Here is a 14,752-nt window from a genome sequence, read left to right as displayed (position 1 = left end):
TGTCAGCGTGTCAGTTCTCAACTGTCGAGGTCATGATCGCAATCATTTCTGACGCTCGCCCACTATTGGCTACAATACATTGTTGGAACAAGAATAATATAAATTCAGCCAATCACATCAATTGCGATTGATGTCAGTTTTTCAGAATCGACTTGCCGATTTCTTTCAAAGACTGATGAACTTGTCAAACATGTGGGATAATGGCATATCACATGTAAATCATGTGTAAATCAGTCAGTCATTCTCATTCCTTTCATTCAGTTACCTACCCAAAGTCATTTATATAAGCACCAGATTCGTGGTCTGTGATAAGCACAAAAGTCCGATTTTATTGATACGGCTTTTTATCTTTTCTTTTGTGATGTTGTCTGCCCGCGGTGCTATCCGTGAGCTAGGGACGCACGCGTGTGGTGCGTCACTTATTAATTTTTAAAAGGGTGAAGAACAGTATCCACTGGCGTGCGAGTAAGACCTGCCGATGATATAATAAACCTTTAGGCAAAACTTTTTTATTGGAATCTTAAAACTGTCACTTATTATACTAATGTTACCCGTTTCTACGAGGTTTTTTACTGTAAGGTGCAAATTAGGTGTCATTTTTCAACTGTGTTGTCTTGTCTGTCTTTCTCTCTATGGTATTTGTCAACAAAGCAACTGTCAAGTGTCAGCAAGATTTTATAATAGATTTTTTAGCAAAAAATTTAAAATAAATTGGTATTTTTAATAAATTGAACACAAAAGAACGTAGTTTTTTCTTATCATAATGTCTACGGCAATGACTTTCGGGCAGAAGCAGTTTATTCCTACACCTCCAGATAAAGGAAGTTTTCCACTAGATCACGATGGTGTATGTAAGAAAAGTATGATTAAATATATGAATTGTTTATTCAGTAAAGACAGCAACAATTCCTTGTGTCGCGTTGAAGCGAAGGACTACCTAGCCTGCCGCATGGAACATAACCTCATGGCCAAGGAAGACTGGTCCAAATTAGGTTTCAAAGATAGTGATGTAGAACTAAGCGAGAAAAGTAAATAGGTAAATATGATTTATTATGTTCCAAATCTAAAGCATTTTTTTATAAATGAAGTGGCTCGTGTTCAAATATACTTAATCAATAAATTATTTATTAAATATTTTATAGTGTTTATTTTGATTACATTTTTTTTCTTACTAGCTGTGAAATATCTCACTATCTTTCAAGAATATCTATGTATGATTGTGTGAGGAAGGTACTCCAATATCTCAATTTGACTTAAGTCTATCAAAGGGAATAATCAGATTTGTCACAGACTTAACCGTCTCATTTCCATTACAGAATTTATAAGTAAAGTCTGAGCCAAGTCAAGGCACACTATAGATCTCTGACATAAATTTGTCTCATTTTAACAGAACCTAAGTCTGAGTAATGTGAAAGTATGCTCTATCTCGTTTTAACTGAAAATTAAGTCTGATCAATTATCAAAGTACAGTGGGCTGTAGGTCACTGACTCTGTGTCTCGTTTAAATTAAAACTAGTTTGAGTATTATCAAAGTATACTCTATAGATCTCAAACTTAATATCTCTGTCTTAGTTGATTAGTCTCTTTTGAGATTGTCTGCAATGACTTATATTTTGTTCAAAGGAACATTATTATTATTCAATGATATTTTTATTACCGTCAAAACTGCTTGAAATGACATCATTTACAATGTCATTTTGGTTTACATTACTAAAGACAATACTGGTTATTACAACTAGCAGCTTTGTAACCTGATAATAACCTTGGTTCCTTCAATGTTGTTATAACAGATTTTGATTGTATTTTGAAAGAATTCTTAGTGGTGCGAAGTACTCACTGCTAGTCTTATATAGTAGTAGTCCTAGTTGTAATGCAGTGTTAAACTAAAAATAAAAACTAAAACTCATAGAAAATTCTTTATTTTCATCTTATGTATTAAACATGTTTATTGTTTAACTACAAAATATTTAGACTGCATTAATTAGTTACAATATGTTGAGTAGCATTTTTAAGATTACAAATTTTGAATTATTTTTATTGCCAATGGCATTTTTTTAATAAAATTAAATATCACAGTTATTATTAAATTATTTGTGACCAAAGTTGTAAAAACTACTGAAGTCTATAATAATATGACTTGAGAGGTACAAAAAATGATCTAAAATATGTGTTCACCATATTCACTTATATTTATTAATAAAGCTTAACATTTAGGTTTAATTTTCTGATTGCACAATATTATGTATATACTATATAGGTATGTAGTATAGTTTTTGATGAATAATATTTTATTTTCTTTGAATAACAATAGCTATGGATATTCAATATTCATACATTACTTACAGTTAATAGCATACAAAAATACTTATGTATGAATTTATTCTGTACAATAACTAACTATCAAAAGCACCATTTTCATTCTGGAGAGCTCCTGTTTGATTCACTCATACTTTAGCAACTCAATCAGATTTAATATAACTTATCAGTACAATTTATAATAGGATTTACTGAATGCACAACTTTGATAACATTAAACAATACATAATATGTATATACAATATGCATCCTTATTTAAATACACATAGCAATATAGGACATATAATATTTTCAAAAATTCTGTGGCTGAAATACTGCACTCCATTGATTAGATATTCAATGGAATAATGAATGTTCTATGGCAATCTATAATCTCTTAGTGCTGAACTTTTCTAAAATATTGTTTGTTTTTTGGCATTTGCTGTATGGACAAAATTCCAAAAACATGTCAAATGAAAAGTAAAGACTTATCTTTCATTATAGTATTCAGTATTCACTGCTTAGCTTATTCAGAATAAAGAATATGAGCCCACATTACCATAGAAAAAACAACTATATTATCTTCTTAAATACAAAAATAATGTTTGTTTGGCTGTCTGTCTGTTCGTTACGCGCATCGTTCATCCGATTGAGTTAAAACTTTGTACAGTTGTTGACGGCACTTCCGTGTAGGTTTGTCACATAGTGCCATTAATGTATTAGTTGGCGCGCGACACATTCAAACAAGAGGTATTCAAATGCATGCAGGGCATTAGCTAGTATTAAGACCTATTCTCATAACTTTAATTATTTATTATTAGTTAAATATAATATTTATAGACAGACAGGTATTATTTTAACTAAATAGTTTGTCTTTAGGATTATTTTTATAATAATTAGACATGAGTAGTTTACTACTACAATTTACAAGTTACAGAATATGTGAACCTCTAACCAGCTTAGTAATAATTGTAATATTTTATATAAATTTTGTAATAAGTAAATAATATTTTTAGTAAATTAGCTTTTGATTTTACTTAAAATATAATTACTAATTAGGTATATAAATATTTTACACAGATTAAAATTGTATTTCTATTAAGGCATACTTTTGTGGAGATAATGCATTTTTTTTTGCTAAAGGTAAACAGTTATTTTAATGTTATACATAAAGAATGTATTATATCTTCGATTAACATAATGAATTTAGAAAGATATAGATATTTTAGAACTACACACATAGCTATTAATTCATATAAGAAAATATGTAATTTATATTTATGTTATGAAAATACTGACATCAAGACAATACATTCTGTACAGAAGCTAAACAAATGGTGTTATGTACCTTACAATAAAAAAAACAAGAACTCGATCACATTGAGATCAAAATGTACATACAACATTAAAAATTAAAATCAAAATGCCTCATTTATAATATTATGCTAATAGTTAAAGATACTTTATATTACTTAATAAGAAGTTTAATTTAATAATTTAAATACTAAAACAGGCAGTGCAAAGTTTGCGCAATTTATTTATTTACTTAAAATACTAAGTCTTATGTCAGACAGAATCGATATGTACTTGTTGATTCAAACATATTTAATGCGTACCCTAGACATACCATAATTTTGTATAATCTCTGTTTTGAAGTAACTATAGTTATTTATGTTGCAAGTGCAGTATGTTGACAATTACAGTCAAGGGGCAAAGCTTCTTACTCGAGCCGCAGGCGAGGGCTTTCAATAGCGCAAAGAGTTTAATTATTTTTATTATCAATGCACACGTGCATCATACAATGTTTTCAATACATTTCGGAGTAAAAACAATGAAACAACTGCAACTGATTTATCAGGCAAATTGTTTTCATTTGCATTTTCTGCTAACTTTAATACATCAGGTGGCGTTCATTTGGTTAACGATTCCTCATCAGATGCCAAAGATAATTTCTGTTTAAAATACTTATTTGCGCTACTTTAAAAGAATAAGCTAGTGATTTTTTTTTTCAATATTAGCGGGCTTTTTTGAAAATGAGTCGGCGAAGGTTTTTATCTTCATCATCATATCATGTAAAGAAAAATAGAACTTTTAATCTATGACATTAACTACACTTTAAAACACCTCTATTTGACTGCCAAAAAATAGCTGATCTGTTTAACGGTAATTCTTAATATTGCCGCACTAGTGCGATCATGAAATTGGGGCTTTACGAGCAAATATATTGAAAAACAATAATTGATAGTGGCACACACTCTAGTCTTTATTTTAATTTCTTTATTTTACTAAAGAATATACCGCATGAATATCAAAAGCACTAAGGACGCAATGAGCGAGAAGTGTTTTTCGTTAGCGTTTGCAGAACTCGGGGAGCGAAGTGTTGAGCCGGGGGCGGGCGGCGCGCGGAAGGGCGCGCGGCGACCAGCACGCTCTGCTGGACACGACATCCAGAACTGTGCAGAGGGCAGTTGTCTCTCGTGTTCGACGCGCATGTGTAGGTCGTTAAATTTCCAAAAGCCTTTTCCCTTGAAGAAATAGGTCTTACCTGTGAACAAGTGTAAATTAAAAATTTATAACACCCCCGACAAGTGAAGGTTACAGTAACTGGAAAAGAGCTGATAACTTTCAAACGACTGAAACGATTTTCTTGGATTATAGCTAAGCTCGACCAAGCCATCTTTCAAACAAAAAAAAAAAATTAAAATCGCAGCTACCATGCCACAGACAGGTACACAGATACGTCAAACTTATAACGCCCCTCTTCTTGGGTCGGGGATTAAAAAACAGATGTTGTCAAATAGATATCTTGGGTTTTTAATATCATGTACAATGTACATGTTTTGGAAAACATTTGTTAGGAGTTTCTTACCATCTTTCCATTGGAATACACTATCAATATTGTAACCGACTCCTTTCCACATTGCCATATCGCGAGGGTAGTCCAGCTCAACGCGTCCCACTTCTTCATCGAATCTGTAAAAAAATCGAGATATAAAGTATAAAATAAGTATCATTGAGATATAACACATCCTTAGAGTTTTAATAAAGAATAATACATACTTCCAATACATAGTGCCACTGTAGAAGTATGTTTTGCCATTGTGTCCCCAAACCATTGCAGCATCCAATTTTTCCAGATGTTCGGGTAAACCAAGCTGAACCAAGTTTTTGGGATACCCCGGTAGTAAATATTGTGAATCAAACAAGTACAACTGCTTGCCTAAAAATAAAATGTATAATTAGGCTTGCGAACGTATTTTACAAACTAGCTGTGCCCGCGACTTCGTTCGCGTGGAATAGTGACTTTTCGGGCAGCATGTACGTTAAAAATGTTCGCCGTGATTCTTTAAATTGACATAACTTTTTTATTTATGAACCGATTGACATGAAATAAACACTAAATGTTAAGTGAAGCTTACTACAATATATTAGTGAAAACCGTATCTAAATCGAATAAGCCGTTTCTGATATTAGCGTGCACAAACACACAGACAAACAGACAAAAAAACCCCTGCTACTTTTTTTTTTATATATTTCCATTGTACAGACACCACTTTTCTACAATTTTATTATATGTATAGATGAAAAGACATTAGGCATTCCTTATTCTTCTTTATCAACTTACCGATGAAGAAAGCAATTTTACGGTCTGGTCTTTCATAAACCGCGTCAACATGAGTGAGATTTTTTGGCAGCTCTGACCACATCCTTGAAATCTCAATCGGGTATCCGGAGTAACGACCGTTTGCACCTATCCTCCAGTGATACTGCAAGAAACAGAATAATGTTATGCTTCCACCCACATTTTCATCTACCCAATACTCTACATAACTTTCTTTTTATCAAGGGTTCAGTAAGACAACCTTCTACATAGTTTCTTCTTGCATTATTTTCCTGTCTATGTGTGTGCAATAAATAATTTCGAAATATCTAAATAAGTAACGGTAATTTTTTTTTAATACTTACTCTATTTTTAAAAACAAATAGTTCTCCACGTATGAGGGTAACAGCATCGTAAGAAGTGTCACAAGTGTCGGGTTTGTCTGGAGGCGGGGTAGGTTTCATTGTCGTTGTCTTCACAGGATAATATGGTTTTCTCTTTGGATAGTCCTGACCAGGATCTGTTGGGTAATTTTGACGAGGATGTGTGGGGTATTCGGGTCGAACATGAGGGTATCGCGGACGATATGTCGCATGCGTTGTGGTTTCCGTAGGTCTCGGATAATGGTGGTTGGTGCGTCTTGGATGCTCTTCGGTTGTGGTGTAATGACGACGATCAGGGTAATATGGACTTCTGTCGGGGTAATTTGGGTAATGAGGCCTGTCTGGATGACTCGGCCTCTCGGGGTAGATAGTGGGATATCTGCTCGGCGTGTACGGTCGATGTCGTTCTGGGTGGTGTTGATAAATGTAAGGTCGTCTTGTAGTCGTCGTGGTAGTCGTCGTAGTTGTAGTGGTAGGTGGTGGAGTTTCTACGGGCTTGTAGTACGGAATCTTCTCCCATGTTCTTTTGTATTTAGGACCTGAAAACATTAGATTAGGTACATTACATCTAGAATACTAATATTAAGAGGAAAGATATGTTTGCTTGTAATCCATAAATGCTCTTATCCATTGCTAAAACCATATGAAAACTCACGCAATGGTTTCTGAAATTATCGCGAACAAACTATAGACTTGTTTTACGAATTACTAATAGGTATGAGTAGTCGAACATACTACCTATAGACTTTGTTTTACGATTGCTAATACGAGTAGTGATTACTAATTCTTACCATACATTTGTTGGATGCCATTCCTGTCATCATCCGGTAGAACGAAATTGGGTTGTATTCCCTGGTACCACGGGTACATAAGAGCACCCTTCACTGAGCTATGGCTCAGGCCGAGCGAGTGGCCAAATTCATGAGCGGCAACGGCGAACAGCGATGTCCCTGTAAAACATTGCGTTAATATTGGTCAATGTTTGAATATGGCTGCGTAAATACAACACAAAGCGTCGACATATCCGTTGTTCGGGTGAATTATCACGCGTGCGGTGTTATAGGGCAACCTTAGCACGGTAGTTGTGTTTAGTGTGTCGGCGTTGCGGTCGGGGCTCGTATTGGGTTCCGATCGTGTTTGTACTACATGCATCGAACGGGATTACGTTGTCGGTACGCCTGATGTATCTACTCGTGCTGCGCCTGTATCTAAGCCTATCTAATTCGTGCTCTATTGTTAAATATATCACTTTTGATGTAGATATTTTATCCATACCATCTATCCTTCATTTGTAAAAAGACTATTACCGTTTGCAACTAATGAAATAGGCATAGGTACACCTGCTGGTTGATTCCGGAAAAGCTGCATCAAATATTATTACAATCTCAATTGTTGTGATTGCCTGAATTTGTGGTAGGTATTCTAGTTGCAACAATGCATGCCAAAGGTGAGCGAGCGCCGGGCTATTAGAGGCGATTGCGATCGTCACACTTTAGCTGGCAAACTACCGCGAGGGTCCCTGCTAACTTCACTGACAACTGGATGTTGGTAGTGTTATATAATGCGTCCCAACTCCGAACTAACAAACGCAAGAAGTTACCGCTATGACGTTTTAGCTCTAAGTATACCTAATTTAGATTCAGAGAAGGTATATGAAAAATATATTAAGTCAAAACATATTTCCCTTTGTTAGTTCGGACGCATGGTATGCCAACCTGATTATTGACAAATGGATAAATTCAATTTTGATTGGTCGGTGTGAGATTCGGAAAAAGGCGCGGCCACCGATATCATCAGATGGAGAGATTAATGCCATAAAAATTACTACTTACGTAACAATTACTTATTAGATTTTATTGACAAGTTTGTGTTGGTACTATGTTTGACCGCATGCGAAACAATTCATGCACATTTAATAACTACAATAATGCTTTGCATGAGAATGGCACGAAATTCGGCGTTCGCCTAATAATGTGCCACCTGATACACAAATGTATTTAATGTGTGCTAAAGCTACGTAGGTGAGCAGCGCTGTGCAGCCCCGCCTATCCATTTGCATGTCAAAACATAGCTGACCGCGACATGCTCATTTCCGACGAAGTTTCCGCGGAAAAACTACCGGCACAAGTTAATTAACTAAAGGGCTCAATAACAATGCTTTCAAGCTAAAGTGGACTGTTAATTTTAACCACTGGAAACATTGCCATGGAAAAATTATGTCCACTGGGAACTTGCGACCAGCTTTTATCCACAGAAATAAAATAAGTAGGTATAGGTAGAAGAACATTGCTGGAAGTATCAAACGAACAATTTTCTATGAGAACCAGTATTACCTATCTTGGGCAATAAAGTCGGTAAACTGTTCAGTTAGAAGTCCCAGTTTGGTCATTCTTTTGTTACATAGGTGACGGACGTGTGGCCTAATTGGGAGAAATCTGAAAATGCTGTTTTTGAAAATCTCCAATTTCATGGGTAAAGACCTATTATAACGTCATATTATGTGTCGAAGTTTAGTATAATAATTTTAGTACACACACTATTCCTAGCAGGATTGAGTAACTGGTTAATTATATTACATATTTGGCCAAGGTGATGGATTACCTGCTCTAAGGCTTAGCTGGGAATATGCAGTAACAGTACCATGTCCAACAAGACATCGTATAAGCTATATTATTATGTCTGGTCAGATTTAGTGTCTGCCGGATAGTCCTTATGTTATAGGTTATTTATGGGTTCACGGTATAAAGTTTCTTTGATGAAACGGTGTCGTTGTTATTGAGAAAGTTACTTTTAAAACCTCGAATTGTTTCTTGAAATTCTTAAATATTACTTACTACCCACAAAAGATACTACCTACTTAACTAGTTGCAATTTTTACATCTGGGGATTCTGCGGTGTGGAAGTGAAATGTACTAGATTTGTGTGGTGTTGTGTGTCGGTTGCGTATTGCTTGCTTTTCGAGAGCGTGCAGTGCATATCGCATGCTACACATTGTACCTTATAGATTTGTCTGCTTTGGCGGATTATAGCGAATTAAGCTTGTGGTTCCTTGCACTACTTGTGAAAAGGTAATATTTTACGTAAGACATACCATCCTCATCCTCGTTATTTGGATGTAGAAGCCACAGTTCGTCGTCATCGAAGTGTGCGTCGCCGCCACGTCCCGTGCCCGGGAAAAACGCGTGCGCAAGAATCGAACCGCGTCCGTCGAAAGGATACGGATCATCGTGGTAACGTCTGTAAAAAGAAAAAAAAAATACTCATAAATTAAGAAAGAAAAACAAACATTTATTATATGTTTTCGTTATAGTTTTAGTTATAGAATTAGTTGTTAAGCTAGAAATAAGTACCTACTAACATAGTTTAAGTGATTTGTCATACTAACACAATTATGGGTCTAATGGCCTGAAATAAAAGTTTATTTATTATTTATTTATTAGTGTAAGGTTATTTTTAAAAAGTTGATTTGAGTTGTCAAAAATAATATAAAATTATTAATTTAGCTGATGAAGGTAGTTTGGTAAAATCGATATTTGGCTCATTCGATGTCATACAATCTGTTGCTAGGCGGCCAACAAGATTGAACTTGCATAAATACGGGTGTTTCGAAGGTTTTAGTTCAGTCTCCTTCCGAGATTCGGAGCGATATCGCATATTTTCGGTATTTGGATTGTGAACTGAATAATTAGATGTTGTGATAGCAATCACGCTCTAATTAAATTATTTATTTTGGCATTAGTTTGTTTAGATTAAAACTCTCGGATAACCTTACACATTAAACTTGTGTTTTTTTGTGTTGGTTTTGGAGAGGACATTCCAATAATTCGATAAAAATATTTAAATAATACCTGCTTTTCTGAGTGACGCCAATATTAGATACTAGCTGACCCGCTCCGGCTTCACTCGAGTGGTTTTTGAAAAGCGGTGGCTAAACTACTTATTTCTTTATTTTTACCCAAAGAACATATCCAACTTTTCATGGATATTAACTTGGAAAATGATGGACTTTTATACAAACTATCACACCTATTTAACTCCTTGGGGGGTAGAATCTTCAAAAATCGTGAAATACTTATTTTCTTCCTTTTTAACCGTAAGTCCAAATACTAATTTTCAGGAAAATAACTTCATAAATGACCGACTTGACTTTCACACAAATGTAATCCCTTTAGGGGTGGAATCTCCAAAAATCCCTTCCTTAGTGAGTAGGTAGCTGTACTTGCGTCATCAGAGATACCTACTGTTAAAGTCTCCCCAGCAGCTGTGCGTTGATAGATCAGTAGGTAATATAATATGTAAATAAAGAAACCTATGTATAATACTTAAACCTGCGTATTTACCTCCTTACTTTTAAACATTTTCCTATGTTTAAGAATATTTGTTTGTTTGTGTAAAATTTTAAAATATTTTTCAATAATTTTCCACTTCGTAAGCTATAACGTGAAGAGCTTTAAGCAAAAGAGTAAAAGAGAAAGCTTATGCAGCGTAAGCGAAACCGCTTTTCTCATAAGCTCTCAAAAATACTTTGAAAGAAACTCTAAAACTTAGCTACGAGTACGTTATCTTTTTAAACGCGGATAAGTGGCAGTAATAGCTTCTATGGTGTGCACCACCTTTAAGGTACCTATGTTTTTAAAGCGTAGATTGCAATATTAAGATAAAAGATAATAGCTAGGTATACAGTACTTATCCTCCGTAATCTGAACTAGCTAATCTGCGAAATGCAGATTATTTTGTAGGTAATATTTTTTTATATACTTTGCTTCATGGAAAATAGATTCGAACGTTTTACATCGAACTTTGACTTTCATAATAAGTTAGCAGGTATATAGATCATATTAACACTATAGGAATATTAACATTATAAGTTTAAAATAGGTTAAAAGTATAAACTTCTTAATTCATCCTAAAAAACTATCTAAACACGACTATTCTACCATACATAGGTATGGTAGAATAGGTAGTCCTGTTTAGATAGTTATACAAATTAGCACAGTTCACGACAGTTAGGGAACTTCCAACAAAAAGTTAACGCTCCGACGTCACTGGCAGGCGTCAAATGTTAGTGCATTTGACGCACGTAGCCCTAATGTAGTCCTATTTTTCTATGGTTTTACGTCACCATAGCCTAATATTTGACGTATCGTCGATTCAGAATCATACCGAGAGTTCCCTCACTGTAGTTCACTCTGCTATAAGGGAGTTCCAGCCCGCCTTCCATCTCTATCATCAGGCTCTTATCATTGTATTTTTTGAAAAGTACTCATGGACCACGAGTAAAACCAATAAAATGAGTCTAAATTCGATTGTCCTGCTATGTGCCATCAGTGAGTTCCGATATCCACCTCCCACCTCCATCATCAGAGACGCTCAATCAATGGTACTATAGTCCATCTACTGTCATCAGAAGTGAACACATTTTTTTATAACTCAATCGGACTATTTGAAAAATCACAGAATGACAACATACTTATGAACAGGTCAACCTAATGAAAAGCTCTTAAAAATATGTCCTTCGTATTCCCTCTGTTAACGTAGAAAATATGAATGTACCTACCTACCTAATCATAATTACCATTTATTACGTAATCCGTATGATGAGCTTGGCTTATGAAAATAGACTGAAGTAATGTATTCATTTCAACGCAACCATGGACGACGTACGTAGAGTCTGCACAGCAATCAAACTTGACTCCCTTGGGGTCTACACGGACACTACCAATCTAATCATTTTTCGCGCAAACAAAATAGCGAAAAGACCTTCTCTATGAATATTTGACGCAATATTAGCTGACCGCTGCCGTGTTATTGAGTTTGTGAGAAACTTCCGCCATTAGTCGCTATAGGCGTAAAAGCACTCACGGCTGCGTCGGAATGAGTCCCTATATGACGTGGTTGTGATCGTATTCGCCACTCAATATTGCTTTATTTTTTTTCAATAATAAAGCCTTCAGAACGGTACGAGGCGCAACCATAATACGTTATATTATACTTAAATAGAAATACCTAGTGAGGTACAGCCCCGCTGACAAACAGACGGACGGACGGACGGACAGCGGAGTTTTAGTACCGATTTTACCCTTCGGGTACGGAAGCCTAAAACCTTGTGCTTTTTGAATCGTCTCTGAATCTACCCTCTGGTTCGGAATATCCTGTCTAGTTTCTACTGCGAAGAACCAGCAAGAAATTCGGCGGCTGCTCTTTTCAAATATTCAAATATCTACGACTACTAAATACAAATATTTTCACTAGTTTATGGTCTATTTTTTAATTGAATATCTAAAAATATCTAGTGAAATGTATAATAATAATAAGCGGCATCCAAAGACTGTTTTCAATTTCACACTCATTATCTTTTGTATGAATAATATTGTTGGATTCTTACAAAACGTAAATCATTATATATATAAGCTTATATATATAAGCGTAAAGCATTATATATATTATATAAGATACAGCTGTATATCTACAAATATATCAAACCCTTTCCAGCATTGTGGAATGGGAAAACGTAGCGCTGACATATGCCATCAATATAATGGCTTCAAATGAAAAGTTTCCGAGTTATTGGATGATTTATAGCCTTTTATACAGGTCGACATTAACTAAACAATAGTTTGTATTACCTAACATCCACGCACTTATTTATCTATATGATGAAATGAAATAGGTATTTTTATAATCTATACTCCGACAAGCCTCCGACAGGCTAGTTATTAAAATAGCTGAAATGAGTCTATTTATCTAAATGCTAGATTTATTACGTCTCTTTATGTGATATATCTACCTATCTATCATTTTATGTATATTTAACTTGGCGTGAATGTCGTAGGAAACGGAAGCTTTTTATTGAGAGTAATATAAGTTAACGGCTCGCATAAAATTCCCATGGGTTGGCAATATCGCATTGATTCATAGCATCTTTACCTTATTTTTATTGTGAATGGGTATCACAACAGCTCTAAGCAGTAATTCTAAAGTTTACTATACTTTAAACCAGTAATTCATTATACTTAACTATGAAAATGCAAAATGACCTCGAGCATACCAAGGCGTTGCTGGCGCGACGAGCTCTATGCTTATTAATATGAAGGACTGACCTAACTAGCAATAGATCAAAATAAATGGAACGAAGAAAGGAAGGCCCTTGCCTAACATTGGGACGCACTAGGCTGCAAATAAAAATAAGTAGTTATATGTAGTCATTGTCGGCTCAGAAACGGTTCTAAAGATTTGGATGTGTATCATCCCTGATTTCCTGACCGACGCCGAGCAAACTTCGGTTATGCCTAGACACTTACTTCTATAATTCGTCATAAATGCGCCTACTTTAAAATGAATTTAAGTGAATTTAAGTGGTAGATAATCACACTTATCACTCTAATAAGTATAAAGGTGACAGTTTGTATGTATGTTTGTTTGTTAATTTTTCACGCAAACTACTGGACGGATTTGGCTGTAATTCGGAATGGAGATAGATTATACCTTAGATTAACTCATAAGCTACTTTTTATCGCAGAAAAATCCACGGTTCTCGCGAGATTTTTCAAACATACATCTACGTGACGTCGCGAGCATCATATAGTATAATCTAAACCTGTAAGTGTGTACCGTAAAAAGAAAATTACCGGACTGTTTCGTCTTCTCTTTGTTTCGAAAAAGAAGCCCGTAACTCGACTAAAAGTTCGTGGCCGTTATCATAGGATATCAGAGCTCGCGGCGGGCATTCGGAAGTGTCCCGTCGCAACTAATAAAAGAGTGCGCGTGATCGGAAACTTGCCGCTTCCTCCCTTTCCAGTAAAAATAAAATTTTATGTAGACCACACTGAACTTTATGCTGCAAGTTTGCAACGTTCATCGCAATATGGCGGTCGCAACTCGCAATATGTCCTCGGTTGAGGTTTTTGTCGCCGGTACTTTCTCATATCGTCGTCTACGGTGATCTAATAAGCGAAACTTCGCCCTACGCTCATTCGATATGCAACTCTTGTCTTCGACTCCACGTAATTCGTATTTTTTGACCTCATTTTTGACATTATTTTCCTTTTAAATTTTTCTCTAATGATAGATAAATAATCGACTGAAAACATGACACATATGTTACCTGACTGAAACGTGCCATGTTTAGTACTGGAATCCAATATACTTACCTGATAAATGCGAAAGTGTGTCTGTCTGCTTGGTTTCACGGCCCATTTGTATAACTAATTTAACGAAATTTGACACGGACTACGGAGACAGCTTGCAGTCCCTGAAAATAAGCCTTCTCACGGGATTTTTGAAAAACCTAATTCCACGTGGATGAAATTGCGGGCATCATCTATTTGGTACAGACATGCATGCTGTATACCAATAAAGGCTACTTTTATTCTGGAAAATCAAAGATTTCCCTTGTAATTTTTAAAAAACCTGGGTAAATCCACGCGGACATCTAGTATTTATATAAACAAGAAGTACCTATATGTAAGTTTAT

General features: G+C 35.2%; 2 protein-coding genes across 2 annotated transcripts in view; one reads left to right on the top strand and one right to left on the bottom strand.

Annotated features, from left to right (window-relative positions):
• The first annotated feature begins 631 nt into the window (after positions 1–631).
• LOC123872532 (cytochrome c oxidase assembly protein COX19) lies at positions 632–10,686 on the top strand. The gene is made up of 2 exons (XM_045916851.1): positions 632–1,057; positions 10,659–10,686. Exon 1 carries the CDS (start codon positions 764–766, stop codon positions 1,034–1,036), a length of 273 nt encoding a protein of 90 aa, XP_045772807.1. The 5' UTR covers positions 632–763; the 3' UTR covers positions 1,037–1,057; positions 10,659–10,686.
• The window catches only part of LOC123872522 (matrix metalloproteinase-2-like), a 244,011-nt gene continuing 231,161 nt past the window's right edge, over positions 1,903–14,752 (bottom strand). Inside the window, exons 6-12 of the mRNA XM_045916840.1 lie at positions 9,371–9,516; positions 7,071–7,229; positions 6,262–6,818; positions 5,921–6,062; positions 5,356–5,515; positions 5,165–5,268; positions 1,903–4,840 (exon numbers count right to left, since the gene is read on the bottom strand). Of these exons, the coding sequence (XP_045772796.1) occupies positions 4,581–4,840; positions 5,165–5,268; positions 5,356–5,515; positions 5,921–6,062; positions 6,262–6,818; positions 7,071–7,229; positions 9,371–9,516 (1,528 nt within the window). The 3' untranslated portion in view covers positions 1,903–4,580. The remainder of the gene's footprint in view (positions 4,841–5,164; positions 5,269–5,355; positions 5,516–5,920; positions 6,063–6,261; positions 6,819–7,070; positions 7,230–9,370; positions 9,517–14,752) is intronic.

Source organism: Maniola jurtina, chromosome 15, assembly GCF_905333055.1.
Source record: "Maniola jurtina chromosome 15, ilManJurt1.1, whole genome shotgun sequence".
NCBI classification, from domain to species: domain Eukaryota; kingdom Metazoa; phylum Arthropoda; class Insecta; order Lepidoptera; family Nymphalidae; genus Maniola; species Maniola jurtina.
Note: the sequence above shows the minus strand (reverse complement) of the source record. Positions and strands in the feature narration are given on the sequence as shown.